General features: G+C 46.2%; 1 protein-coding gene across 1 annotated transcript in view; it reads right to left on the bottom strand.

The window, feature by feature from the left end:
- NEO1 (neogenin 1) overlaps positions 1-26,575 on the bottom strand; it is a 170,002-nt gene that overhangs the window by 114,918 nt on the left and 28,509 nt on the right. The window contains exon 2 of the mRNA XM_027888907.1: positions 2,786-3,103. Within this exon, the coding sequence (XP_027744708.1) occupies positions 2,786-3,103 (318 nt within the window). The remainder of the gene's footprint in view (positions 1-2,785; positions 3,104-26,575) is intronic.

The raw sequence follows: 26,575 nt of genomic DNA on the forward strand, positions 1-26,575 counted from the left end.
TCATCCCATTGGAGTCAGCCCATCTCTCCAGTCTATCCAGATCCCTCTGCAGAGCCCTCCTGCCTTCCGGCAGGTCGACACTCCCTCCCAACTTGGTGTCATCTGCAAATTTGCTGATGATGGACTCAATCCCCTCATCTAAATCATCAATAAAGATGTTAAACAGGACTGGGCCCAGCACTGATCCCTGGGGGACACCACTGGTGACTGGTTGCCAGCTGGATGCAGCCCCGTTCACCAGCACTCTCTGGGCCCGGCCCTCCAGCCAGTTCCTGACCCAGCACAGAGTGCCCTGTCCAAGCCCTGGGCTGCAGCTTTTCCAGGAGTATATTATGGGACACAGTGTCAAAGGCTTTGCTGAAGTCGAGATAGACCACATCCACAGCCTTTCCCTCATCCACCAGGTGGGTCACCTGATCGTAAAAGGATGGAACACAACATGTTCTTACTGGATTTCCCTCACCCTGGCCCACATGACTCACCAGAATTGTCCTTTTCAGGCAGTGAAGTTATTTAATGAGTAAGAAGCTGTTCAGACATGCAGCCCACGTTTCACCCTATTCCCTTTCAAAGGGATCAGGTGCAGCACCACACTCAGACACAGCACAGGAACCCAACATACCACTGCTCCATTCAGAGGGGAATTACCTCCCTCCCACTGGAATTTTGAGGCCAAGGAAAGACCTTACCATGAGAACAATCCCCACACTCACCACAGCCCAGAGCTTCCAATTAAAACAAGGAGGCCAGGAAGGAATATTAAAAACCACTGTTCAAACTGAGGGATTCAAATGAGGACCAGAAAACCAAAACAATCAAACCAGCATTTAAATATTCCATCACTTATTCCAAAGCCTTCAGCAACCAAACCACCTTTCCCCTGAGTACAGGATTGAACTGAGGGTAGTCTGGCACAGCTCTTGGCACTTTGCTGGGTCAGTAAATAGGATTTCACACCCTTCACATCCCACACCTGACCAAGCTTTTGGAGCAGCGGGAGGAGGTTGCAGAGTGCAGCCAGAGGATGCTCTGGGGCGGGTTTCTGATGGACAGGATGGCATGAGGCAATACAGAACATGTGTCACAAGCATTTCCTCTAGTTCTGGACAAGGAAAGCACAGTTTTTATTGCAGGGGATTGATCAATAATCTCATAACGCAGCTGTCAGGCCAACAAGAGTCAAAGGGGCAACTAGTTGTGTTATGGTAAAGATCCATATTGCCTTGGGTTAGACTATATCTGTTGTGTTTTCTAGCAAAGATTTTTTTGAAAACAAAACTCACCACAACTGCAGTGTTGTGTGTTGTGGGTTGGTTTTTTTTTCAAGTACTAAAAGGCTCTCAAAGATTCCATCGTTTTAGAAATGATCAATTAAAATAGCACCTTCTCCGTGGACACTGCAAAAGGGAACGGGAGATCTGGAAAGCATTTTGGCTTACCTTCATTTTTAACCCCATTAACCTCACCTAATGATCACATAGAGCAGACTGATGACAGAGGCAGGAGGCTGAAGGAGCTCATGTGGAAAGCAGCAGAATTAATCCCGACAGCAGCGATGCGGGGAGGTGGGAACTGCTGAGAGAACTGCGTGAGAACTGCCTTTATTGTCCTCATCGCCAAGAACCTCAGAAACACATTCCTCATTTAGAGACTCTCAAAGCCACTCCTTTAAGGTATAAAACCCCCATTTTGTTTTGTTTCTGACACTGCTGATGTTTCCCAACAATGCTACAAGCCACGTTAATGGAAACAACATCAGAATATAAACGATGGGAAGCAGCAGCTCTGGGAGATGCCGGAGCCCCAGTCAGGAAGAATTCATTACCTTGAGACATTTATTAAGCAAAGAAAAAAAAAAAAACCTGTTTGAAAAAGGCTGGCAAACATCATTAGAGAAACAAAGGAGAATTGCTTCATAGGCTTTTTTCTTAGTTACAGCCCCTTAGTTTACTTTTCTTTTTTTTTTTCTTTTCGATTGGATTTGAAGTCTCACTCAGTAATTGCAAGTTATGCTGTTTACAAGGCACACACAGTCTGACACTCCCAAGCCCTGAGATATAAGCAAATGACTGTAAAAAGGCACTTTCCCTAGTCATAATCTTTATTTTTATGTGCAAACTTCCCTCCCTTACTGCTTTCTACCCTCTATATAAAAGCTGTCACCAGGCAAGTCTAAAGGTTACTCCAAACACCAAGGCTGAGGTTATGACTTGGCCCTTTTAATGGAAAACCTGAAGCATTTGGTCAGTTGTTACTTCTCAAACTTCCTTGTTCACAGCTTCAGGAACAGAAAAATGCAATCCCCAGCCCTCCTTTCTCTATCTGCCTTCAGTCCTTTCCCTACCTGTCTCCCAGCCCTGTTTGGATTGCATACCCTGCCATGAGGAGCTTCCCAAGTGTTTTACAACAGAGAGCAGAGAAATCTCAACATATAAGTAGAAAAAGTTATTTTAAAGTTGCTTATACGTAATGAAAGCAAAACCCTGTTTTTTCCGCCCTTCTAAGCTGTGGTAAACCTTCATTTTGATTACAGACACTTGACATTTATTTCTTCCCTGATCCTCAGCATTTCCTGAGAAACCCCCCTGCACTGAGGCGCTTTGACGAACAGAAAACACGCCAGCTTCCAGCTTGGAAATGAGGTGCTCAGCCCCACTTTCCCTGATAAAACAACGGTTTCATCCTTTTTTTTTTTGTTGGAAAGCGCTTTTTCCTCTTTTCCAAGGGGCAGAGCATCCACCCCCACATCCAGGTTTTCGGCCGCGCTCCCAGAGCAGAGCCTTACCTGCCACGGTGAGCTTTGCCGTCCTGCTGACGATGGTGCCCAGGCTGTCCACGGTGGCCACGCACTGGTAGTGCCCCTCGTCGGGTTTGTTGTGCTTGGAATGCACCACGCTGCTGATCAGCAGGGACCCGTCGGGCAGCAGCTGCCGCCGGTCGTCGGACACCAGGTTGAGGAAGGTGCCGTCCTTCTTCCACTCGATCCTGGGGGCCGTGTCGCAGTAGGCCGAGCAGTTCATCACCACCGGCGCCCCCCGCACCGACAGCACGTCCTGAGGCTCCTCCAGGAAGTAAAACGGAGTGAAGGTCCTCACGAGTGCCCCTGTAAAACACACACCACGCCAGTTCAGGGTTAGCTTTGCACCTCTGCTAACAGGAAACACACCCTCCTCCTCTCGGGATCCCACGATGAGCACTCACTGCTCACAACATCCTGAATATGTTAAAAGCACTTTGGTCTGTGTGACAGTGTTTTCTGCTTTGACTATTTACGTAACAGACTCGCACATTCCAAGAAATTTTCACCCCTAAAACATCTTTTCCTGCTCACATGGCAACTCCATGCACTCCTGAGGCCCTGCTCGCAGCCTTTGTGGGGTGGGTGCCATTCACAGCAGTGCAGTCGTTCGGTTTGTGCAGCAACGAGTAGGAATCATCAAGAACAATCCAGGCCTCAGGAGAAAGAGTCTCCAATTCTGAGCTTAACACATCTTGAAAGTGCCATAAAGCATTTTTTTACTCCCATTCCCGTCCAGGATAAACATGATTACTTTTCCATTTTAAGTATTCCCCAAAGAGTTCTATAATTAACATCTACTTTGCATTAAGAAGTGAATTTTAATTACTGTCTTTCTGGTCTATTTGGTCAAGCAGAAAGATTGGCTGTCAATATCACTTTGACTTGTCTTAACTTAATCATCCAGAGAAAATAGAAGACAAATTCTTCCAGGGAAGAACAGTTTTCCACACAGCATAATGCTGGGGTGAGAGAAAACAGAATCTTGGCTTTTAAAGCCAAGCTTAGAAATAGCATCAAGGCTGCACTCATCTCAAAACCATTTAATCTTTGACAGGATGGTCGATAAAGAAATGCTGAAGGATGTTCCAACCACCTTAAGGACAACTATGCATTTAATAACAAGATTTGTTTCATTAAGTGACAGAATAATTCTGGATTTGGAGGAAAAGTACAACTCTGCAGGCGACCTTCCCTTGCAAACAAAGCCTGTCCCGAAGCACTGCAGCTTCTTCAAGTGCCTGGTTGTTTGTGGGCTTTTTAAAATCGGATTTACCTTCTAAAATGACCTTAATTAACAAATTGATACGATTCCCTCTATCGCTGAACTACACAGTGTCTCTGGTCTCCACAGAGCCTCCAGCTTCCCCAGGGAGGGACTCCAGCCTTCCTGCACTTCCTGCAGCCCATTGTCCCTGCTACTCAGAATTCACGGGAACTCGCAGATAAGGCAGGAATGGTGTGAAAGGAACAACAGATAAGTTATGCTTTTGTAGCTGATATCATTCACATACTCCTTTATCTTCAGGAATTCAAAGAGGAAATAAGGGGGAAAAATCTAGAAATACTGACATTTCCCTAGTGACAGTGTCAGTCTCGGGCCAGAGACCTGTTAGGTTGGGATCCAAATCCTTGAGATTGTCTTTTCCGAGGATAACAGAGACACAAAAAAATCCCCCAAACCCAAAACCACAAAGATGCACAACAAAAAATCCAAAACAAACTACAAAATTTCTCGGAGCTGCTCACATTACTCTGGTTTGTACTCCCACAGCTGTGCGTGGATGTGCTCGATTCCCTCTCTGCAATCCGGAGTTTCAGTTCTCATACACCAAATGGCAGAGAAGAAACAGGAGTCATGACCAGCAGGAAAAACTTTAACCTGTTTATCGCTATAATCTCTTCCAGGGCCTCAGAAACCTAAAGATCCTTTCTAAAATTAAAGATTCATCTCTACATCCCTGTGTTTTCCAAGGGAAGGAATCTACCCAAGCTATTGACCCTGCCTCGATTACAAGATTCTGTATGTTTTTCCCAATATAGATCCAGACCCCTGTGACAACAAAATACACTCTTTGGAGCTTTGTTTTCCTCTGGCTTTCCGAATAAAAGCCGTGAAGCCTTCGAAAGGGTGATGCCAGCTTCTTGTCTGCCCTGCCTCTGGTGCAGGTTGGGGCAGATCCAATCCACTGATGGGGTGAAGACTCTTCTTGCCCTGGAAGCAACAAGATGCCCAAGGAAAGAGCACTGAAGGGCAGAAAAGGTCAAGAAAGAGCACATCAAGAAGGAAGAGCAGCAGAGAGGGGATTAGAGGCTTTGAGGCAGAATGGGAAGCGTGTTCTCAGCCAGGTTTCACAGGTCACATAAACTCCTGCCAAGAGCCCCGTGAAGACACAGCACAACCTGTTTCATCTCAGGCACTACTGAGCTCCTGCACACAAAGCAGACGGTAAAAAATGTGAAGCGTTGGTAAATAACTGTGTCCCATCTTGGAAGGGATTTAACCCAGAACAGAGTCCTTTCCAGCCCCAGTCTCTGAGGATTTGCAGTTCAGGGTCAGGGCCCTCACCCAGCTGAGCTCAGCTCCCAGTGTGCCCCATCCAGCACAAGAGTTTGTACAGACCGGACCTTAACAGAGTTCTATTTCTGCCAGCAAGCCCTTTCTCCCACTCCACCAACCTGTGGATTACTCAGTTCAATGACCCCACATTATTTGGGACAGAATGGGTGTATTTTGAGGAGGGAGGTCTCCTCTTTCCACGCCCTCCCCGTGGCAGGTGTATGTACCCAGGCATGTGCACACCACTGCCTTGCTGGTGTTAATGCTGGCCCCAGAAGTCTAGAGATAAGCCATACAAGTTTATCTTCCTGCCTGGAAACGGGAACAGTTACATCTCACTCATTCCCAGAAGGTTTAGGGGGTTTCCCTCCCAAAGACAGTGGCAGGGACCCAGCTGTGCCCAAACACGAGGGAGCGACCCAGCACAGACAAGATCAGGCACAGATACGGTGTCATTTCACAGGTCCTGGAAGCTGCCCAGCCCTCCCCTCACCCCCCCCACACAGCTGGGTTCAGCCCAGCCCAGCTCTGCTGACTGATTCCATCGATCCGTGATCCCCTCACTGCCGCAATCCCTCCAGCCTGTTCTCGGAACCTGCTGTAAGGCCTGTCCTTTCCCATTTAATGTTTGACCAGCTGACTATTCCTGCCTAACTCTGCTAACTCGCACTTGGCTCCTACAAATTCTTCCTCCTTCCAAAAAAAGTGTATCAATTTTGAACTCTGACCTCGTCCTCCCTTTTCCAACTCTTTAGCCATGTGAAAACGTAACAAATGGAGTTTCCCCGGTCAGCCAGGCTGGGAGTGAGGGACAGCTCACACAAGATTCCTCAGAACACACAAATGCAAAATCCCCACAAAGCAGCTTTGGGCATCAACATCAGAAGGATGTGGAGCTGCTGGAGAGAGTCCAGAGGAGGCCACGGAGCTGCTCCGAGGGCTGGAGCCCCTCTGCTCTGGAGCCAGGCTGGGACAGCTGGGGGTGTTCAGCTGGAGAAGAGAAGCTCCAGGGAGACCTGAGAGCCCCTTCCAGAGCCTAAAGGGGCTCCAGGAGAGCTGGAGAGGGACTTGGGACAAGGGATGGAAGGACAGGACAAGGAGGAATGGCTTCCAACTGCCAGGGGGCAGGGTTAGATGGGATATTGGGAAGGAATTGTTGGCTGTGAGGGTGGGGAGGCCCTGGCACAGGTTGCCCAGAGAAGCTGTGGCTGCCCCATCCCTGGAAGTGTCAAAGGCCAGGTTGGAGGGGGCTTGGAGCAACCTGGGATAGTGGAAGGTGTCCCTGCCCATGGCAGGGGGCAGAACTGGGTGAGCTTCAAGGTTCCTTCCAACCCAAACCATTCCAGGATTCCGTGACTCCAAGCTAGGGGAGAAAAAAAACTTGTTCACTCCCCCCTCACTTTTTCCAGGAATTGAAGCCAAGCTGATTATGTGTATACATCCCTACCTCCTCCTATTTAAATCATTTTGGGGTTTTCTAGTCTTTCTTCTAGCCCATCTCTCCTCAAATCCTCATCATTAACCAACAGTTCTGATACCGCTTCAGCCAAGACAACCCTCATCCCCCAGAACTGAGCTGACAACATCCAACACTGGAGTACTTCCAGCCCTTCCTGCACCACCTTTTGTGCAGAGTAACATCTTTACATCTTTGTAAGGCTGCAGGTGAGGAAATGCCTAGAACAGTAAACACCAAGTGGCTGCTCAGGTGGGAAGAAGCTTCCCTTCGTCATCCAGGGAATTTCTGAAAGACACAAACACTCCAGTACCAACCTCAAACCACTGAGATGTGTCCTTAAACAACTGCCTGACACAAGCTCTTTCGAAATTACAGCACTTAGGAAATAACTTCAGACCAAGCCACTCTGGTCTTAGTTCTACTGAGTCCACATAAATTACCCCCATGTGTGTCCCAAGGTTTCCCTACCCCCAGTGCTACAGATCCAGCTTTAACCCACCGCTCCCCCCAAAATTATCTCCTGACAACCAGCATCAGCTGCTTGCCAAGTAAAGGACTTCAACACCAGAGTTCCCAGCACTTTTGGAAGGGAAACCACATCCCATTTTAAAGGGCCAAATGCAGTAACCATCCAGAAAGAGAACGGGAAGCACAGGCAGAACTTCAGAACCCCTTTTTCCAAACAGGATGATAAATTAAGGCAGTCAAACCCATCTTTCATCAAAATTACCTGACCTGAGATTAGCAGAACACCAGGGCTGGGTTTGGAAGGAGTCAAACAGGGCTTTGATGAAGACAGATCACTTACTGTGCCTTTTTGAGGACAGATGTGGCAACAGGGGGATGACACCTGCCCTTCTAAGTCAGACTCCAAAGCAATTTAAGAACACGGATATGACACACTTGAAACTTGACAAAATCCAACTGGGCCTGCAGGAACTATTAAAAAGCCCTTTCCGTGTACTGCAAGTCAATGATAAAAGCTCCAAGGTCTCTTGCTGCAGGACTGCCCTTTTAAAAGGCTTTTCGCCAGAATTTAATTAACGTTCCCAGTGGCCCCTGTAGTCCTAAAACCACTGTGTCATGCCCTTCCTCACCCAGATCATTATGAATTAGCCAAAGGTAGTTTAAGTGGAGATGTTCCCCACAGTATCCCTTGCAGGCACCAGCAAGAGCTCACAAGGAACTTGCTCTATAGGTTTGTTCACATATTCATTGCTAAGGAGCACCATTATCTGTGTGGGCAAATTGCCACATGTGTTCAGCCCCAAATAAAATGTAAATACACCAGCTTGCCAATTTTTTTTCCCCTTGACAACACTGGAAACATCCTGCACTCCTCAATTAATCTCTGATACTACAGTATATACCACAGCAGAACCAATGGTTAGACAGAGGTATGTTTTCTGCTTAATATTGCATTTTTCCCTTCCAGGGGATAGAGGATTAATTAGACCAAGTTAAACTGCATGTGACAGCAGAATACACCAGCCAACCAAACCTCCTTAGGATTTGGCTCTCTATAGAGCACTTCCAAAGCCCAACCATGGAGGGTGGCAAGTTCACCGTACTCAAAAACCAAGGTCATGTTTCTAAACTGTATCCTCTTAATGCTGTTTCATTTCCTCCTTTACAAAGACTCCGAAGCCACAAATTATATGTGGCAAAAATTATATCACACTTGAACATCAAGAAAAAAAAGGGAAGAAGTGTAAGAGGTACCCCTGACTGCAGAGGTGCAGCATAAATCCTGCTGTGCTTCCATAACTCCAGTGGCAGGCTGACAGTGGAACCTGGGAGAGCAAATGATGTAACATTATAAGAGAAGTAATGCCTTGTATAAATCTCGACTTTCCCAGACTTAGTAGATTCCTTTCTCCTCCAGCACAAGCAGATTTCCTCCTCAGATGATTTAACACACTATAACAGAGATATTCATCAGGAGGAGTAACTCATCTCTGCCCCAGCGTCATTGGGAATTGCGGGCTTGGAATGGTGTTCGAGGAACGTTGTGGTGCCACAGACTCCTCCCAGCCCACAAGGGAAGGGGCTGTTCTCAGATCCCCAAGGGATCCTGCTTTGATGCTTGGAAGGAATCCTTCCCTAGGAGGGTGGGGAGGCCCTGGCACAGGTTGGCCAGAGAAGCTGTGGCTGCCCCATCCCTGGAAGCGTCCAAGGCCAGGTTGGATGGGGCTTGGAGCAACCTGGGATAATGGAAGGTGTCTCTGCCCATGGCAGGGGATGGAATGAGATGAGCTTTAAGGTCCCTTCCAACCCACACCAGTCTGGGATACTCTGATGTTACCGAGCTGAGAAGGTTTTTGGCACCACTGTAAGAAGAAGACGACAAAAATCAAGATGTCACCAATTATATCAATGACTGTAACACAGAAAGGCACAATATGTTCCAAGACTTTGCCTCAGTAACTCAGGAGTACCTCAACCTTTCAGACAATGGCCAATAAACAAAGAACCAAGTCAAGCAAAGCAAACCATCTTTTGCAACAATGCTCTTACAGCCTTGCTTATACTTTTAGTTACCTTTCACTTGTTAAATAACAAATTATTGTTGGTTTAACCTTAACTGACCTTCCTGATGGACCTCAGGCACAAAACCATTATTTTTAAAAATCAGCCCATTAAAAAAGTGTGCAGAAACCGAATTAAGAAGCCTCCAGTAGCTCCCAGTGTGTCTGCAGTAAATCACTGAGAGAAGCACCACTGCATCTACTGCAGCCACTCCCTGTGTAAGTGATACCATCTCCTCATATATTATTAAATAATGGCAAGAAAAACAAGATAATGATCAACAGCCAAATCCAAACACAGATTGTAATCTGCAGTATCAGATGTCTTCAGAGTAGCATTTATCTGGTGTTCAGTTCCACGGCCTCTCCAAGGCCTCCAGAGGTTTGGACACTTCCACCTGCGTTTTGAACACATGGAAACGACTTCATTAATGACAGAGCTGGTGCTGACCTGTCCCAGGTCCTGTGCAATGGTCCCTCTCAGCCCACAAGCCCTGTGCCCCTTTACTGCAGGGAAAAGAGCAGGGGAAAAGGTGGCATCAGCTCCTCCTGAGCAGTGCCCCCAGAGCAGAACTCACTGGAACCACTTCTCATGGTGCTCCTGTGCCAACTGTCCCACCAGGGAAATGCTCCCCATGTCCTGTCCTGATTCACACTCTCTTGGTTTCCTTCTCACAAGGATTTATTTATTCATCTGCCTTAAACCTGCACTCCACAGAAAAGGAAACAGAAAACTTTCTACTGGTTGTGCTTCAAAAACACAAGTCCTGCTGCCCTTTTTATTCCTCCTGGTGAGGAACACCACTGAGACCAAACGTGGATTTCTTTCAGGTTGCTTAAAAATATCCTTGGGTTTTACAGGACTCACATCCAGGAACAGCATCCCACAAACCTCTCACCTGCTGCAAGGAACATCCTTTCAAGGCCATTTTGCTTTTATAAATCAAAGGAAACAAGTCAGACCATCTAACACCAAACGTCTGAGTTAAGCTCGTGAAGGAACCTCTCTGAATATCCTCACTGCAAAATTCCTTCTCATAACCATTTCAGGAGGAAGTTTAAAGGATTTTATCCATCTTATCCTGTTGTTTTTGGGTTTTTTTTTGGTGGAATTACCAAAGGTATTTCTGTCATTTCAAGAAACTATCAGTTTTTAACATCAGCACTGCTTCCTTCAAAAAGCACCTCACTCCCAGGGCACCAGAGCTCAATTATTTATTTAATTTTGAATTCTTCCAGTAACCATTTTCATTACTTTATCCAGCTGGGCTGAGAAAAGATCCCTCCAGCATTTCTCCACAAGTTGACTAGAGGGCACTGTAAAGACACCTACAAAAGGGAGAAAATGTCCTTCTGTTCCTCCCCGTGAACAACAGCACTTTGACTTCTCCCCAGAAACAGCTCCCAGATGCTGGCTACTGACAATGCTACAGTTGTTACAGCAGGTGAAGAGGAACTCCCATCTTTTCCTGGAGTAATGGATTTCCTCTCCTGGAGTTCCAAGTCTTCTGAGCACTCAGGCACAGAATTTCCCTCTTCAGATACTTGAAACAAAGAGCGGCTTTCGAAGGGTTAAGAAAAAACACCAACCCATTTGTGAGGTGTAAAATAACCCTGCACACCAAGCAAAGAGATCCCCCATCCTGCCCTGCTCTCACCCTGCTCGGGCTCCAGTCAAACACCCACCTCTCCCCAGGTGCTCAGACCGAGGGAACTGGTTCCCCAAACCCTCACCAGGGTGAGACAAGGGTTTAGCTCCCTAAGGAGACTCCCTGCTGCTTTGCAAACCAAGCCCAGACGATCAGGGAGCAGATTCCTTGCCTCAGACAGGGTTTGGTGGGGTTTTTTTTGCCAGACTGGTACTTCCAAAACGGTTTAGAACATAAATACAGAAAAAAATCCCCACACATCACAAGGAGAATTACTTGCTGAAGCCAATTACTCAAATATTCCCCAAGTGTAAACACACTGCAGCACCCAAGAGCTGTGCGTGGAGGGTGAAGTAACTTCTCCAACGCCAACCAGGTTATGGGGCACCCACCAGAACAAACTCAGTGACTGATCTCCTTCCCCCAGGCCACCTCCCCCATGCACAGCTCCAGGGGGATCACAGGGATGCCAAGGGGTGCTCACAGGGGAGGTGTGAAGGGCACGGGGATGCTGTTAGAAAGTGGGGGGGGGTTGTCCAGTCACAGGCAATGGTCAAAAAAGGCACACAGGAAGAAACCTTGGGAGGAGGAAAGAAACCTCGGTTCCTCTGGGAAGATGAAAGTGAAAATAGGGATGAATATGAAAAGAAAAAAGATGCAAGAATCAAATGGGAAGTTGCTGAACATCAATTCCACTGTCTTTCTGAAGACAGAGACCTCTATTACACTTCATAAAAGAGGAAAACATTCCTTACAAACACCTCTAATGTTGGATCAAGGGAGGAATATCTGAGAGGACCTGGGAACAGCAGAATGGCCACATCGGATCAGAGCAAAAGGAGTTCCTTTCCCTCAGCCCAGCCCATTGTCCTGTCCTGTCCCAGCACCACGGAGCAGATGCTGGGGAGCACCCAAAGCACAGCCAACATCCCCCCAAATTCAGCCCCGAGCACCTGCCCTGGCAGCCAAGGGACACCCCAACCACAGGTGGGGTTTGTTCCTCAGCCCACCAGCTCTGGGAGGAAGAGAACCAGGAACCTCTGCCAGTACCTCGGAGCTGCCCTGGAAGGGCCAGGGCCGAGAGAGACAAGTTCAGCGTTGGATTGGAGTGCCCTTGATTTAGGGGACTAATGTGGGGAGATCAGGATAACTGGTAAACAGTGCACTCAGCACAGCTCACTGTACAGCCCCTCTCCCTCTCTGGTTCCCTCCCAGCCGCTGTCCAACCACACTATTGATCCACAATATATAAAAATATAATAACCTGAGCAATGTGGTGATGAGGACTTCATTGATCTTTCAGGACACTAGTGAAGAAATTAGAACAGCAGGAGGGTAAAGAAGAGATGCACGTGCACACTACGATGCACAAACCACAATGTCACCAAGAACCTTATTTTAACAGTGAATTTACACTGATATTTCTGGCCCATAAAACTCAGTATTTGTGGTGGAGTTCATTAAATGGTGTCATGGTTTAACCCTTGGAGGGTCAAAACTGGAAAAAACCCCAAACTTAGGAAGTGTAAGAATGAGCCTTGCAATTCAAGAAGTTGTATTTCAGTCAAATCCCTGGGTTCTGTATCCTGGGAATATGCCCTCATGTCCAACAGACACCACTCTGTGGCTGCAGGTCTTCTAATTCTTTTTGATCTATAATTACACATGCCCTTCATACATGTACACAAACTTTATCCACACACACAATTTGATAAGTTTGATAATCCCCCTATAGTCATATTCACCTACCACTGGTCTCCATAACTAGGTATCCTTCAAACTTCTATTGTTTGCAAGACAAGCATTTAAAAATTGTAAAAAAAATTGATGTAAAAAACATCAAAAGTATCAACCAGACACAGCTTATCAGTGTCATCAACAAATCAGCCATATGCAAAATAATACATAGTACAGCTTACAGATCCAGGATGTTACTGCACCAGAGTTCAGGAACAGTTGGCAGATCCAGAACTGGTAAAAATGTAGATGTGTTTGCAGATGTAGAAATTGAAATTTGATACCCAGATCAGATAATAAGAAGACAAGGATAACTAGTCACAAATGAGCAACATTTTAACTGTGGCCAGGAATAAGCAAAGAAACAACATCCCCGAGCGGTGCCCACCAGGAACGCGCTTTCAGCAGCAGCTCAGACAAGTCATGGAGTCAAGAGCTCCTTCACCAACCTGTGCTTTACTCTGAGCAGTGATTTGTGCCATTTGTGCCATCTCAACAACAAACCTACTTTACAAATTTCAAACATTTTGTTTTTTCATCCTCCCAGCGGTGAATTCTGCAAACATTTAATGCCTTTTACCCCGTTTGGCTGGTGAGGATTAGTAACAGCCAGCACGTGCCATGGGCTCTCCCTCCCCAAGGGAACATCTGCAAATCTTTATTGACCCTTTATCATCAAAGGCAGGGACATGATCTGGAATAAAAAAATCAAAACATCCCCAAGTCTTAGTTACTGCAACTTAATTATTTCAAGTGCAGTGAATGTACACAGGGTAGAACAAATTACTGGATTTTTGTTCCTCATTTTTATATATGAAATCAAGCAGCCATACTTCAGGAAGGGAACTGCAGCCTATTAACAGCATATTTGTATTCAAAACAGATCTATAAGGAACCCTAATTTCACTAATCCTTTATTGTACCTTTGCAGTGGTGTTATTTTACCCAGCTGACGTTTTTCCGTGACAGATTCCTACAAAGCTGCTCCCGAGCTCTTTATAAGCCAGGGAAAGCTACAAGAAAAGGAGCAAATGCCTCAGTTTAACTCCTGATTCCTGAGGTCTGCTTTTTCCAAAGGTGGTGCACAGTTATCTGCCAGGAAAGGGGGTGAAGGGAAGCCCCAGGATAACACTGACATTCCTGCACCATCCCGGAAAGCAGTGGAGTTGTCCGTCTAACTTGAACAGAGAACACAACCCCTGGGGGGTTAATGGAGCACCAACACTCTCACCTGCCCCACCTGATCACACCTGAAAGAGCAGGGACACAAAGCCAAAGCCCAGCTTTAAAAGCCTTACACAGATTCCCGTCCCTTCCCAAATTACCGACGTGGGTTCCTGTGGCGGTGTCTGAACACAGGCAGCACTTTCATCTCCCGTTCCCTGCCCTCACCTCCCCAATTCCCAGGCTCCACTGGAGCTTGGACTGGCACAGCTTTTGTCAGAATGGAATAAAAAGCCCAACTGTGGCTTTGCAAATATATTAGCAAAAAACATTTGCAAGTATTAGCTTTGCAAATGTTTTATAGATGTGCAGCGAGAAAAACAGATTTATCTGTTCATTTATAATACAGATGATTTCAAAGTGGGAAAGTATTTTTCAAAAGAACTTACATAAGTGTGGAAATACAAATATTGCATATATTAACTAAATTATCATATAGATATGGGTATTACATGAGTTACTAAGACAGAAATGCTTAAGAAAAGCAAATTTGTAGGTCATCTTTAGACGGAATTTGCTTATATTCCTTTTATCCTGATTTCCCCAAAACTGTAAAAGTTCCCATCTCAGTCTCAATACATAAAACTCCTGAACACTAATTTGACTAAGGAGAGCAGGAAGGGTTTAGTGCACAACTCCTCAGACCCAGCTGAGAGCTCCTTGGGAGTGTTCCTTGTGCCTTGTGTTGGGTTATTCCAGGCTGTCCATCCAACAGATCCATTCCAAGGTGTCCACTCAGGCTGCTGCAGCCTGTCCTGCCGTGCACCCCTGGGAGCAGCCTGGCTAACAAAGCCTGACAGTGCCAGAGCCCCAGACGGGATGCACAGCTCTGGATGCTGCTTCCCTCTGGCTCTACTCTGGCTGCTCCTGGATGGAATGGCACACACCTGACACACCTGCCTGGTTACCTGAGAGCTTCCAGGGCAAGGTTTTGCTCTGCTCGATGGGAAGCAGAGTTTTTCAGCTGAAATACTATCAAAGCAGGACCCAGAGCTGCACTGTGTGTTCATGTCAGAGAACAGTACTCCAGTCACACAGCTTCATTTCTAAGCTGTTAAACAAACAGACAGACCTGATGAAATATTAATTTGACTAATTATGGCAACAGAACCCCAGAAGGAACTAACAACTCCACCGAAACAGAGCAATACCTGTTTGCAGCACTGACAAGGCTCAGACGTGTGACAGATGGCTCCCAAAACCTGGGCAGACTGTGCTGGTTTCTGCCTTGGCTTGGGCTCTGCTGCCTCAGTTTTTGAGATGCAAAGACTTACCTGGCTGGGGAGAGCCTAAGTGAGAGCTACTGAACAGGAGCTGGAGGTAAACACAGGACACAAAGTATTTACAACTCAACAGTTCTTCCAATTCATAAACTGTAACCACATTTGAAGGGTTTTCCCAAGAGAAACAACTTGCCTTCACCTGACAAAAAGCTCTTCAACCTGTTTGGACAGCAGACACAAAACACCTGGTAACTTACTGCCCAAAGTGACCATCTGGGATGATAAGACCTCCTAAAGCGTAATCTGGATGCAGCTCTTTGTGGAAGAGACCTCTGGAGCTCATCTGGCCCAGCCACCTCCCCAGGCAGGTCCAATCAGATCAGCTGCCTCAGGGAACTCATCTGCCAGGCTTTAAGCTTCTCCAAGATGTGCAATGACAGGAGAGCAACAAGTGTGTGAGGATCTGAAGCAGGAAAGCCATGGTGAGATATGTGCCCCCAAACTGGTTTTCCATTATTTCATATTCGAGGTTGGAAAAGACCTCTGTGTCTGTGCCCAATCCCCACCTTGTCACCCAGCCCAGAGCACTGAGTGCCACGTCCAGTCATTCCTTGAACACCTCCAGGGATGCCGGAGTCCTTCAGTGCCCCCAAACATCTCTTCACATCAGTTCCTGCCTCCAGCCCAGCTCCAAACAGCACAAGGTGATTCCAGCCCTGCCTGTGAGGACAGTCACTGTAACTAAGCTGTGACTGCTCCCTCCAGGTCAGCAGCAATTCATATCCCCAGCGTGGGACACCAGGACCTCACCACCCTTCCACTGTTATCTCTGGTCATTCCCTTTCAATCCAACCTGCCAGGACTGCCTTCCTTCACTGTTTTAGGTCCCTACTAGTGATGTTTTTGGTGCATCCTTCCCATCTGCACCCCAGTCGGTGCCTGCCAGAACAAGCTTTCTGTTTTAAATACTACACCTTGATAGAACTGCATTCAAATATAAAGCCATTTGCACAGTTCCAAAAGATATTACAGCAAAGCTTTTCCCAGGTTCTTTCAGAACTCCTGCTGTAATTTGTCCCTTCCTGAGAAAGCCACAAGCCCTCGGAGCTGCAGGGCCCCACTGACCACCACAGACACCATCACAGAGCTAAAAATTCCTTTGGTCTCATTTTCCCTGTCCGCTCCGAGGTTTTATTTAAATAGCCTGTGCAACCTTCTCCTGAGAAACTCTCCTAACCCAAACCTACCTCAATCACAGTATAATCACATAATTAGATTGTGGTCCCTGGTAAGTCTGCTATTAGCACTTCCAAGCCACGTTTAAGGGGATAAAGAAGCTTTATTTCAAGTAATTCACAGCACATGACGACTATCACAAAGGGGAAGCTCTATTTTCTAGCAAAGTAATTTACACTTTTTAAACAAAAAAAAAAAAATTCCAAGAGAAAAATTGTCATATAATGTGTGGTGGGGTTTTTTTTTGCTTTAAGATCTACAAGCAGAAAACGGAGCTGCTGAACCACCTCCTTTCAGTCACAAAAGGGGTGAAATGCAGCTTTCCAGGAGAGCCAAGCACTCGTGTCACTGCCAAGCATGAAAAAGTCCCAGACAAGAGCATGTAAAATCGTTGTATTGGCTCCATAACAGGAACATCCCCTGCTACAGATGGGATTAGGAGGGAAAGGGGGGAAACTGAGCTTGGGAACCGGTCACAGAAGCAGCATCTCCGAGGTGATGCACTTGAACAGCTCAATTCCTCAAACACAAATCAAACCTGAGCACGTTCACTGTGGTTTTAAATCAAAACCTTTAAAGTCGGTGTAAAACATTGTTTTTCTTGGATTTTCTGGCTTTGCCTCGCTCAGTACCATGCAGTGCTGAGGTCCTCCTTCCCTTGCCACACTAATACCTTGCTTGCACATCAGAGGGAATATAAATCACAGAATATTAAGCAAAGTAAGATGCTTTGCCTTTATTTCACTAGAGTTTCTCTGCAGAGGAGATTTCTTATAGCCCATATTAAAATGTAATTACTTTGCCTCCCAAAGTTTTCACATCCGTGGCTTGCACATATAGGAGTTGTTTTTATCTTTATAAACACGAAGTAAGAGAGAGAAGGGAACATTATTCCCATTTATCCACTCCTAGCAGCTTCAGCTGCAACAGCACCTCCTCCCCGGCCACAGCAACCCATGCAGGGCTTCCTCCCTGCTCTGGCTGATGATGAGGGAATTGTTAAATACTTGGCACAGGAGTTCGTGCCAAGAACAAAAACAGAGGAGCCCCAACCAGGGCAGGCAGATGGGCCAGAGCTCAGCAAGCCACGGGCTGAAGTGTGTCAGGAATCCTACAAAATGAGATGTTATATAACAACATCAAATCTGGGCACCCAGAGCTGGGTCACCTGCATTTCCCTGGCTGCACACAGTGCAGACAGCCCAAAGACAAGCACGGAAAAATCATCTCCTACTGAGTTAATACCAAGTTATTTTTATAAACTCTTATATGAAAATATGCACAGCAGCACAGCTGTGCAAAGGGATGTACGTGCTGATGTCCAAAGCAGAAATTAAGCCAGACCTGTCAAGGGGGCAGCTGATAAATCCCTGAGTTTTGATAAAGCATAGATGAGATCATTTGAGACTTAACCAATAACGGCATTAGATCCACCTTGGCATTCCAATTAATTCTCCTGCTCCAGTGTCCGAGTGCTCCTCATCAATCTGCTCAGCCAGGCTGGCCCAGGGCTCCTCTGGACAAAGCTCCACTTCTGGTCTGTTTTCAGCCCCAGCCACCCCGGGCTGCACCTCAAAATCATTTTAACAGCTAAAATAGACAGAGAAAAAGGTAACTTTGGATCCCAGTGCCACCTATTCCAAATTGGTAATCCAGGCCAACTGTTTTTACCACAAGGTATTTAATCAGTGATCTTGAGGATGATAATTATCTAGAGATACCAGAGAATCTGGGGCTGCACTGCAGGACACAGGATGGAAAAAGCCACAGAGTACAGAAGGACGGTGTAACGAGGACTCTGGAACATGGGAGAAAAGCAAGGTGCCACAACCACAACAAACTGTCACAAGTTCCTTCTGCACCAAAACCAAGTGCCTGAAGGGTTGGTGGCTGCAAACACCCCCAAACACAACCCCAAAGCCCAGCAGAGGCCACGCTCAGCCCAAGCACCAGGCTGGGAACATGACAAGGGCAGCTCGCCAGGTCTGCATAACCTGCTTTTAGTTCATAGGGGAAAAATTATTAACTTGGTCAAAACTCACTGTTAGACTAAGGTGTCTTTGGGATCTCATCGATTAAATTAAATATCATTAATTTTGCATGCAACTCATAGATCATTCTCTAAATGCTATGCCAAAAATCTAATTGAGTCTTCATTAAGTGATCAGATGGGAAATGGGAGCTCTTCCCCCACTATACACTTCAAGGTTAAACTGCAGCTCACCAAGGACTGTTAAGAACTGCCTCAGACCCTCACCCTCAGTCACCACACAAAACCCTCTATTTTATTCACTCCAGATTCCCCCTTATTAGCCAGCTCCTCCTCCCAGCTCACTGGTAACCTTGAAAGGAGAGGTGGAGCTACTGAAGGAAGACAAAGGGGCTTAAGAAAAAGGAAATTATTTCAGGCTACAATTAGAGTATCCTACCAGCCTACACTACGCTATTTGGAAGCTTAAATTTAAATTAAACTCAAGCTGCATTTTCAGTCACCTGCTTTCCTCTCAGTGCCTTTCTGTGACACCAGGGTCAGGGCAGAACAACTCCTGAGCTCCCCTCAGTGCCACAGCTCTATTTGGCCACCCCCCTGCCATTTGTGGGGGTTGGTGGAAGAAATCTCCTCTACGGTGTTTCACAATTAACAACTAGACTTAGAAAAAAGTGGGTAATTAATTACACAAAGGGCAACACCACCGGTGTAAACAGCAAAGCAGAAGAGGTGACAGAGTTTATCACCACCAAGAGGGTGTGCTGCTACTGCCAAAGTAAGTGTGGAAGGTAATGTTAGACCAGGACTGGAAACAGAATTAATTTTTCCGACATATAGGATGGAAAAAGCCTTCAGCTAATGCCAGGCAACCAAATGGGACTGCCAGGGGATGTGAGAGGCCAGGCAGGAATATGGGCTGGCTCCCGGCTGGCAGGGGGATCCAAGGGGAAAGGACTGAGGTCAGTGGAACAGGAGTGACAGGGCACAGCACTCCAGGTTTGGGGAAGGCTTTGGAAAATTCATCTGGTGGTTGGGTTGAAGAACAGCTCTGCTCCAGGGCAGGGACAGGACTCTCACACTGGGCATTCCTGGAGGTTCAGGGCACACCTTTTTGACTTGATTAGCTCAAGAAATGAACACCTGCCCTTTGTCTTCCTCTGTCCTCTTCTGTGTTACACCACAGGAAGAGGAATATTAACACAATCCAAGTCATAAATGTTTTTCTTGCACTCCAAAGCTGTACATTCACATTCAGCCCTCATCATCCTGCCCTAAAATTACACCTTTAGATCACAAGCTTCTTATGAGACTATTTTTTTCAGCACAATTGGTACAGCCATAAATACCTTTTTTTCTGTGAGGAATATCTTGTACAGGTGGTATTTTGAGTGTCCCCAAATCATGGGTCCATTATTGAGCCAAGCTGAAAACACACTATCAATTTTCACTGAACTATTGATCAAGTGAGGTCAACTCCAACGAGAGATGCAGAGTACCAGGAATCTCCAAGCAAGCAGCTGGAATGAGCCATGGCATTTCCAATCCCATACAAGGAAAGGAACTTAAAAAATAATATTTAAACAGCTTGCTGCAGTGCAGACTACTTGTAGGAGAGCTTCAGCAGATCGTGCACTGATTGCAGTGAAAGAATGTGATCCCACCTGCAGAAAACAAAGCTGATTTTTTTTTGAAGCCTGTTCCCTCAGCAGTAGGAAACCCGCCCTGGCTCCCCCAGCCTGCAAATGAGAATAAACTCGGGTTATGTCAGTTCAGGTGAGCCATTTTGCACACACTGGTCCTTTCCTAAGGACTGGCACTGCCAGGAATTCCAGGGAGGCTTGAACGAGCTGGCACGGCCCCTGGGCACGGCAATGGCTCCAGGCTGGGCTGGCCACCGCTTCAGTCACCTCTCAACAAGCTCCTTTCTCAAACTTGATTTTCTCATTCCCTCCAGCCCATGAAACGAAAGTGAAAACCAGAATTAACTCCTCCTCGTATAATCCTGGGCTGTTGGTGCCCTCTGAGCTGCCGCTCCCTGCCCAGCTTTGTGCTCTGCTCCTCTGGAGGGCCCGTTCTGAGGTTTGTAGGGGCTCTCCATGCCCAGGTCCCCGCCACGTCATCCCTGGGGAGGTTTTACCTTGCTGGGGATGTGGCTGTGCCGGCTGTGCCGGCACAGCCACATCCCCAGCAAGGTAAAACCTCCTGGCCCCTTTAACTTGCAGCTCCAAGGCCAGCCTTGTCCTCCCGGCAACCGCGGGGATAAAAAGCAAGACGGGCAGAAGAAGAATGGTCTCTCAGTCATGCTACTCCAGCAATAATATTGGTTGTTTTTTTTTTTTCCAACTAAGCTTTCAGCAGTCAAAAATGGGAAAAGATTATAGACACAGAGCCTGCAGCTCCATTCAAAAAGATCTTTGTTAGCGGCGGCGGCGAAAAGAGGGGAAAAAAAGCCCACAGAATTCCTCCACTTACAGCACAACCTCGAAACATATGCTTACGATCCTGGAAATCTTTGGGAGATTCAGTGTGTTCAACAGCTGCAGCCGAGCTTACAATGAACATCGCAAATAAATGCTAATGAGATGCTTATAGATCCTGAACAAATTGATTTACTGAGATCTTGTCGAGTGTCTGCTATCAAGGGTTTGTCAGAGTAAACAACCAAATCCTTATAAACAGAAGTGACTCATTCATTACAACTGGAAGAAGACAGACATAATAACCCAAGCTTTAGTCCAGGAAGATGATAAAACAAGCTCCACATACACGTTATTTACCAAAAAATAAAAACTGTATTTCTGAAAACACTATTAGAAAACATATGTCTAGCTCAGCTCACCAGACAGCCAAAGATGAGTTTGCAATACCATGAGTACACTTACACACTCGATAAAGTTATCAATATAAGAACCAGCCATAATAAAACCACTCACACAAAGCTTTAGAAGAAACCCATGTAAACCAGATGCATATAGAGCTCATGCTCACGTGCCAAACTGTTTTACTGCATGTTGTTTTAGTGCAACCCGTGTGTAACCAACACCTTGGAAATCAAATAGGTGCAAACCCATTTTCTTACAAAAAATCTTACTGTTTGGAAGATTACATTTTATTGTGAACAGTAAATTATGCAGGAGAAGCGAGGTAAAGCTGCGGCAGCTCCATATCAGAGGAAGAAAATAATGTTTCCAGTTCAATAAAACTGAGATGATTCCCCACTGCTACACCTGTCCAACGTGGAGAGCTCTAGGAGTCCTTTTGGGACAGTCACCCATAAGGTGTGAATGTTTATTAACGTTATAACTGTAGGCAGGGAAGGTGGTAACAGGTATCCCCTGACCCAGCACAGCCAAGGAGCTCCTCTCACATAAGCCCAAGGAAGTGCAATTCTCCAAACTGGGATAAAAAGCAAGGGTCACTTTATTAGCACTAATGGTCTTTGGGGAGGTTGCCCAAAAAAACTCTTTAGTAGGAAAAGCAAAGAAATGCAAGAAACATGAATCCCTTCATCCTTTCCCTCTTCACAAGTCCACTTAGTGAAATCCTGGCAGCTCCTGAGGAAAATCAAACCCATCTCCTGCTCAGGCAGGAGCAGCCCCAGCCCCAGCCCCACATCCATGGCTGTGTCTGGAAGGCATTTCCAGGAGATCCTTGTGAAAGGCTTATCTGCTCCACTGCTCCTACACTCTGGCCCTGCCTGCAGGTACCACAGCCCAGGGGGAAGGATCCCTTTCCTAGAGGAAGGGCAGGGCTGAGGGGTTGTTCCACTTGCAGTTGTACCACAGATCTCCAACACCAGCCTATCTCCTTGTACTTGCACAAAGCAGAACATGAGTTGATATTCCGAGAATAAATTCCCAGTGAACTAAACAAAACCCTGAACTTTCAGATCCTCCACTGGGACCCAGAGAGCACATCCAAAATAAAGTCTCCGGATTTTCTACACTCCTCCCTTTAAGCCGTGTAAAGCCATTTCAATGTTTCTGCAGCAACATCAGGAGAATCAAACTCCAGATTTTCCCCAAAGAGGCCCGAGGCTCCCAAGCGAGTGACAAATCAGCTCTGGCGACCGCGAGGAGGAGGAAGAAATCTATCCCAGGAATTCCCTTCCGGGGCAAATACAAAGTTCCCACTGCTCCATCTGCACCGGGATTCTACTCAGGGAAGCTCCTGTTGCCATTCCATGACGTTCCCGTGAAGGTGCAGCCCTTGCACCCTCCTGTGTGCTGGTGTTTAAGCACACCCTGCTCGGGTCAGGAGCAGCCCCGCCTCCCACAGAGATCGATGGGAGATGGGAAATCTCCGCAAAGCGGAGCCACCCAGGACTCGGAGCAGGGATGCCGACACAATCAGGAAGGTCTTCTGTCTTCCTTCGAGCCCCTCACAGGCCAGGAGGACAATACAGCAACACAATGGGATGTGAGAAATGCTTCTAATGGTGCAAAACGGCTCTTGTGGGGAGAAAAGGTTATTGGAAGTGACTCCCCCACCCCAACCGCGGGGCTTAAAAACACATCAGCTCGCTGCTGCAGACACAGGGCCACCTGCAATTTCTATACACTGTGCCTTCACCAGAGTGATGCAGCTTTATTATTTTTTTAGAAGTCTTATAAGCTGAAAAACATATGGGAATGGGGGTTATACAGACATGCATTTCCCAAGACACTCACGACAACAAAAAACCCCAGCTATGTTCAGGCAGTGGCTCTCGCCACCTCTTGCCAAAGTAATCCTAGTTTTGAGAAAGACAAGACTAAGACAAGGAGAGAAAGGACAGGGTCAAAACAGGACAGAATAATTACATAGTTTCCAGAATGCCTGTCTCTCTCAACCTGAACGCAGTAACTGAAATTAAAACCAGGATTACTCAGAATTTTTTAAGATGTCAAAGGAAACCCCAAACCACATGTCCTAACAAAGTTCCAGTGCTCCATATGAAAACTGAGGCACTTCAGAATAGTTCTTCACCTCCACAAAAACCAATGAAATCAGATCCACAAGGTGAAGGGGATGACCTGGGACAGCAAAGGCGCTGCGAGCAAAGTCTGGTGCATGAAATCAAGGCATCCACAAACCCATCCCAGTTCAGAAACAATCCTTCCTCTCCCTGACCCTTCTCAGCTGAGAGTTGCTCAGCACATTCCAGGGCCAGGAAGGCAGGATAGAAACTCAGGTACATCCCAATTACCGGTGCTTTCAGCAGTTTAAAATGACCAATTCCAGTGGTGAAGGGCAATGTCCTTTCCCAGGGTGTGAGCAGGAACAGCACAGCCTGCAGAGAGGCAGCTCTTCACTCCTGTCGACACAGTTCTTCCTGCAGCTCCCAGCCCAAAATGCCCACATTTGCTTTATCAGTTCTTCCCCTTCATCTGCTTTATCTGGTGATTTTATCTGTCCCTCTTTCATCAGATTGATGATCCCAAACTAAATAATCGGGTTTGGGGTTTTTTTATTATTATTATTATTCTTTAGAAATAAAGAGCTCCTGGAAAGAGGCAGATTGAAACATAAACAAGTTACGTTGTAAGACAATGAAAAGACATTCTTAAAGAAAATATAAGGCTTACAGCACTTTCCATTTGAAGTTACAGACATTTATAATAACTAGCAAGTTCAACAGGTTTTTATCATTTAAATAGTATTTTATAAAATGGGGTTAAGCTGTGCAATTTCAAAAAAATGAAAGAAGAGAACAGATAAAGGAGATAGCAGCAGCAACCTTTCCGTGGTAGGAGCTTCAATAATGGAGTTTTGGATACTTTACTTCCACCCTCCACAGAACAGTGATGGGATTTTAACTGTACACAGATTAACAGTGCCATGACACACTCCAAGGAAAGCTATTTCCCAGCTCCTGGATGCAAACCAGAGGCTGCTCGTTTTCCCAGGATGCCAGTTTGCCTCCAAAACTCCCTCATGCAAAAAGCTGAAGCCATTTATTAAACCCATTTGAACAAAAACTGAAATCAACCCAACACGCAAGTGCTCTGTAACAAGCAGGTTGGAAAGATGGGCATCACCAACAGCATTAATTTTCCACATACAGGAAATAAGGATTCCTGAAGCTCAAGCATTTTGGAAAATAAGGCAGTTTTGTCCTTTAAGTGGACTGGAGTAAATCCCTTCTTACTCCAACATGGAGTGTTTGCTATGGAAAGGACACTCCCAGTCCCATGAGCCTGTTTCTACACTCACAACTCCAGCTTTCTCTCAGCATTTCAGATTTCCCATTCTTTTGTTCCTGCAGGAAAAAAAAAATCCACAAAAGCCTGACAAGGAGCTCTCCAAGAGCAGAACTCCACGGCAACAAACAGTGTAGGAATGGTTCGGAATTCGTGGCTTTTTCATTTTAATTTCCATCTTCACATTTAAACAAAAGCAGCAGATGCTGCATCTAAGAGGCTGCAAAGACAGAACATCCAGATGTTTGCTCATTCCACAAAAACACAGGATTTGTCTAAACATAAAAGGGAAAGATTTGGGGGTTAAGTCTATGCAGAACTCCACTGTCCAACTTTAATGCCTTTCCCAAGACCTGTACTTTCCCTCAAACTCTTTGGCAGAGACAGGTGGTATTTGCAGACAGGACTGTGTTTGACACCTCAACTGCAAATCCACCCCTTCCTTCAGAACAGGAACATTGTTTGGTTTTCCTAAAGAAGACACTGTCTGAGTGAGTGAGAAACTCAAGACACCTCAAAAGGGCACAGAACAACAGGTTTGTTTGGGATTGACACAAACACAGGTTTCCAAATTTTTAAATGCCATGACAAACCTTTTCCATATCTCCTGTTACATGAACATGGAGAACACGGGTATTGTCCTGCCAATGCTCAAGGAAGCTCAAATCCCGAGTAATCCTAAAACCATAGAATCACTTAGGTTGGAAAAGATGTTTAAGATTGAGCCTAACTGTTAATCCAGCACTAAACCACGTCCCCAACTGCCACATACTCCAGTGCTGCCAGTACAGATGGTAATGCATGTGTTGTAACCCACACAAATTTCACATGGAATAGGAATTCTGTCGTTGATACAGGTAAGAATTTATTAGAAATCTATAATCAGACCCAACTCCTTCAGCACAGGCCAAACTCACAAACTGAGAAGACAACACAAGAGATGCCCACAAAAGTCAGCGATGCAGGAAGTCCCTCCAGGAATCCTAATTTTTATCAAGGAATCAGAAAGCAACTCAAAAGCAGTAACTATTTGCACAAAATAAAGCCATAAAGCATTAGGATGTATTTCAGTTCCTTGTGTTGCCTCAGCCCACAGGGTTTGATTAGAAAAGTCCTGGTTTCAACACATGGAATTGACCACTCGAGTGGATGACCAACAAGTGTGAAAAGCTCCCCATCACTCAGAGTCCTCTGCTCAAACCTGGAAGATCCTCAGGGATGTATCTGCCATCACAGAACCCCCTGCACTGAAGAGACAGACTTGCTGGAATTGTTTTAGGAAGCAGTCATATATAAATCCTGTAACTGCTGGTTAAGAGGCAATGAATGTAAAGAGATTGTAAACCTGGGAGCATATCAACAATTCCCATTTCTAGTCAGGAAAAGGAGGGAGTGATACTCCTGTTTTCTAACTCGTGTGGCACAGCAGTGCACTAATAAAGAAGGAAACCCTCCTTGCAGGAGAGAACCTGCACACTGTGTCACAACAGCTCCAGGATTTGCAAAATACAACACTCCCTGAATGGAGAAGTGGAAAAGCAGCATCACAAAAGGATGCAGAAAAACGCATGAGAAGCAGCTGGAAGCCTAATTTTTGTTTAAGTAGGACGCATTTCCTAGAGTTGTCTCCACTTTGATTAAGAAAACATACATAATACCACACTGGGCAGGACCTGCACTGCAGTTTCCAGTAATACACCAGCAGCTTTTCCTCATTATTATTTTTTTATGTGAAAACACCAAAGCCTGCCCATTCTCTCTACCTCATTCCCCCAGCACCTGGAGCTGATACACCCAAATTGCAGGGGGCAAACCACTGCTCAGACTCTGCTGCCCCATTTCTCCCTGCTGTTCACCACCACACCTGCCCTCTGTGCCTCCAGCCTGCTGGGGCAGCAGGGCCCACCAGTTCCATCCCCGCTGTGTGATGTGGTTTCTCTGCAACTCCCTCTTAACGGAGCTCTTGGTTTCACCAAGTGGCTCATCCCAC

The sequence above is a fragment of the Empidonax traillii genome, unplaced genomic scaffold, assembly GCF_003031625.1.
Source record: "Empidonax traillii isolate 1590-97213 ecotype Southwest subspecies unplaced genomic scaffold, ASM303162v1 scaffold12:size2584012, whole genome shotgun sequence".
Lineage (NCBI taxonomy): Eukaryota > Metazoa > Chordata > Aves > Passeriformes > Tyrannidae > Empidonax > Empidonax traillii.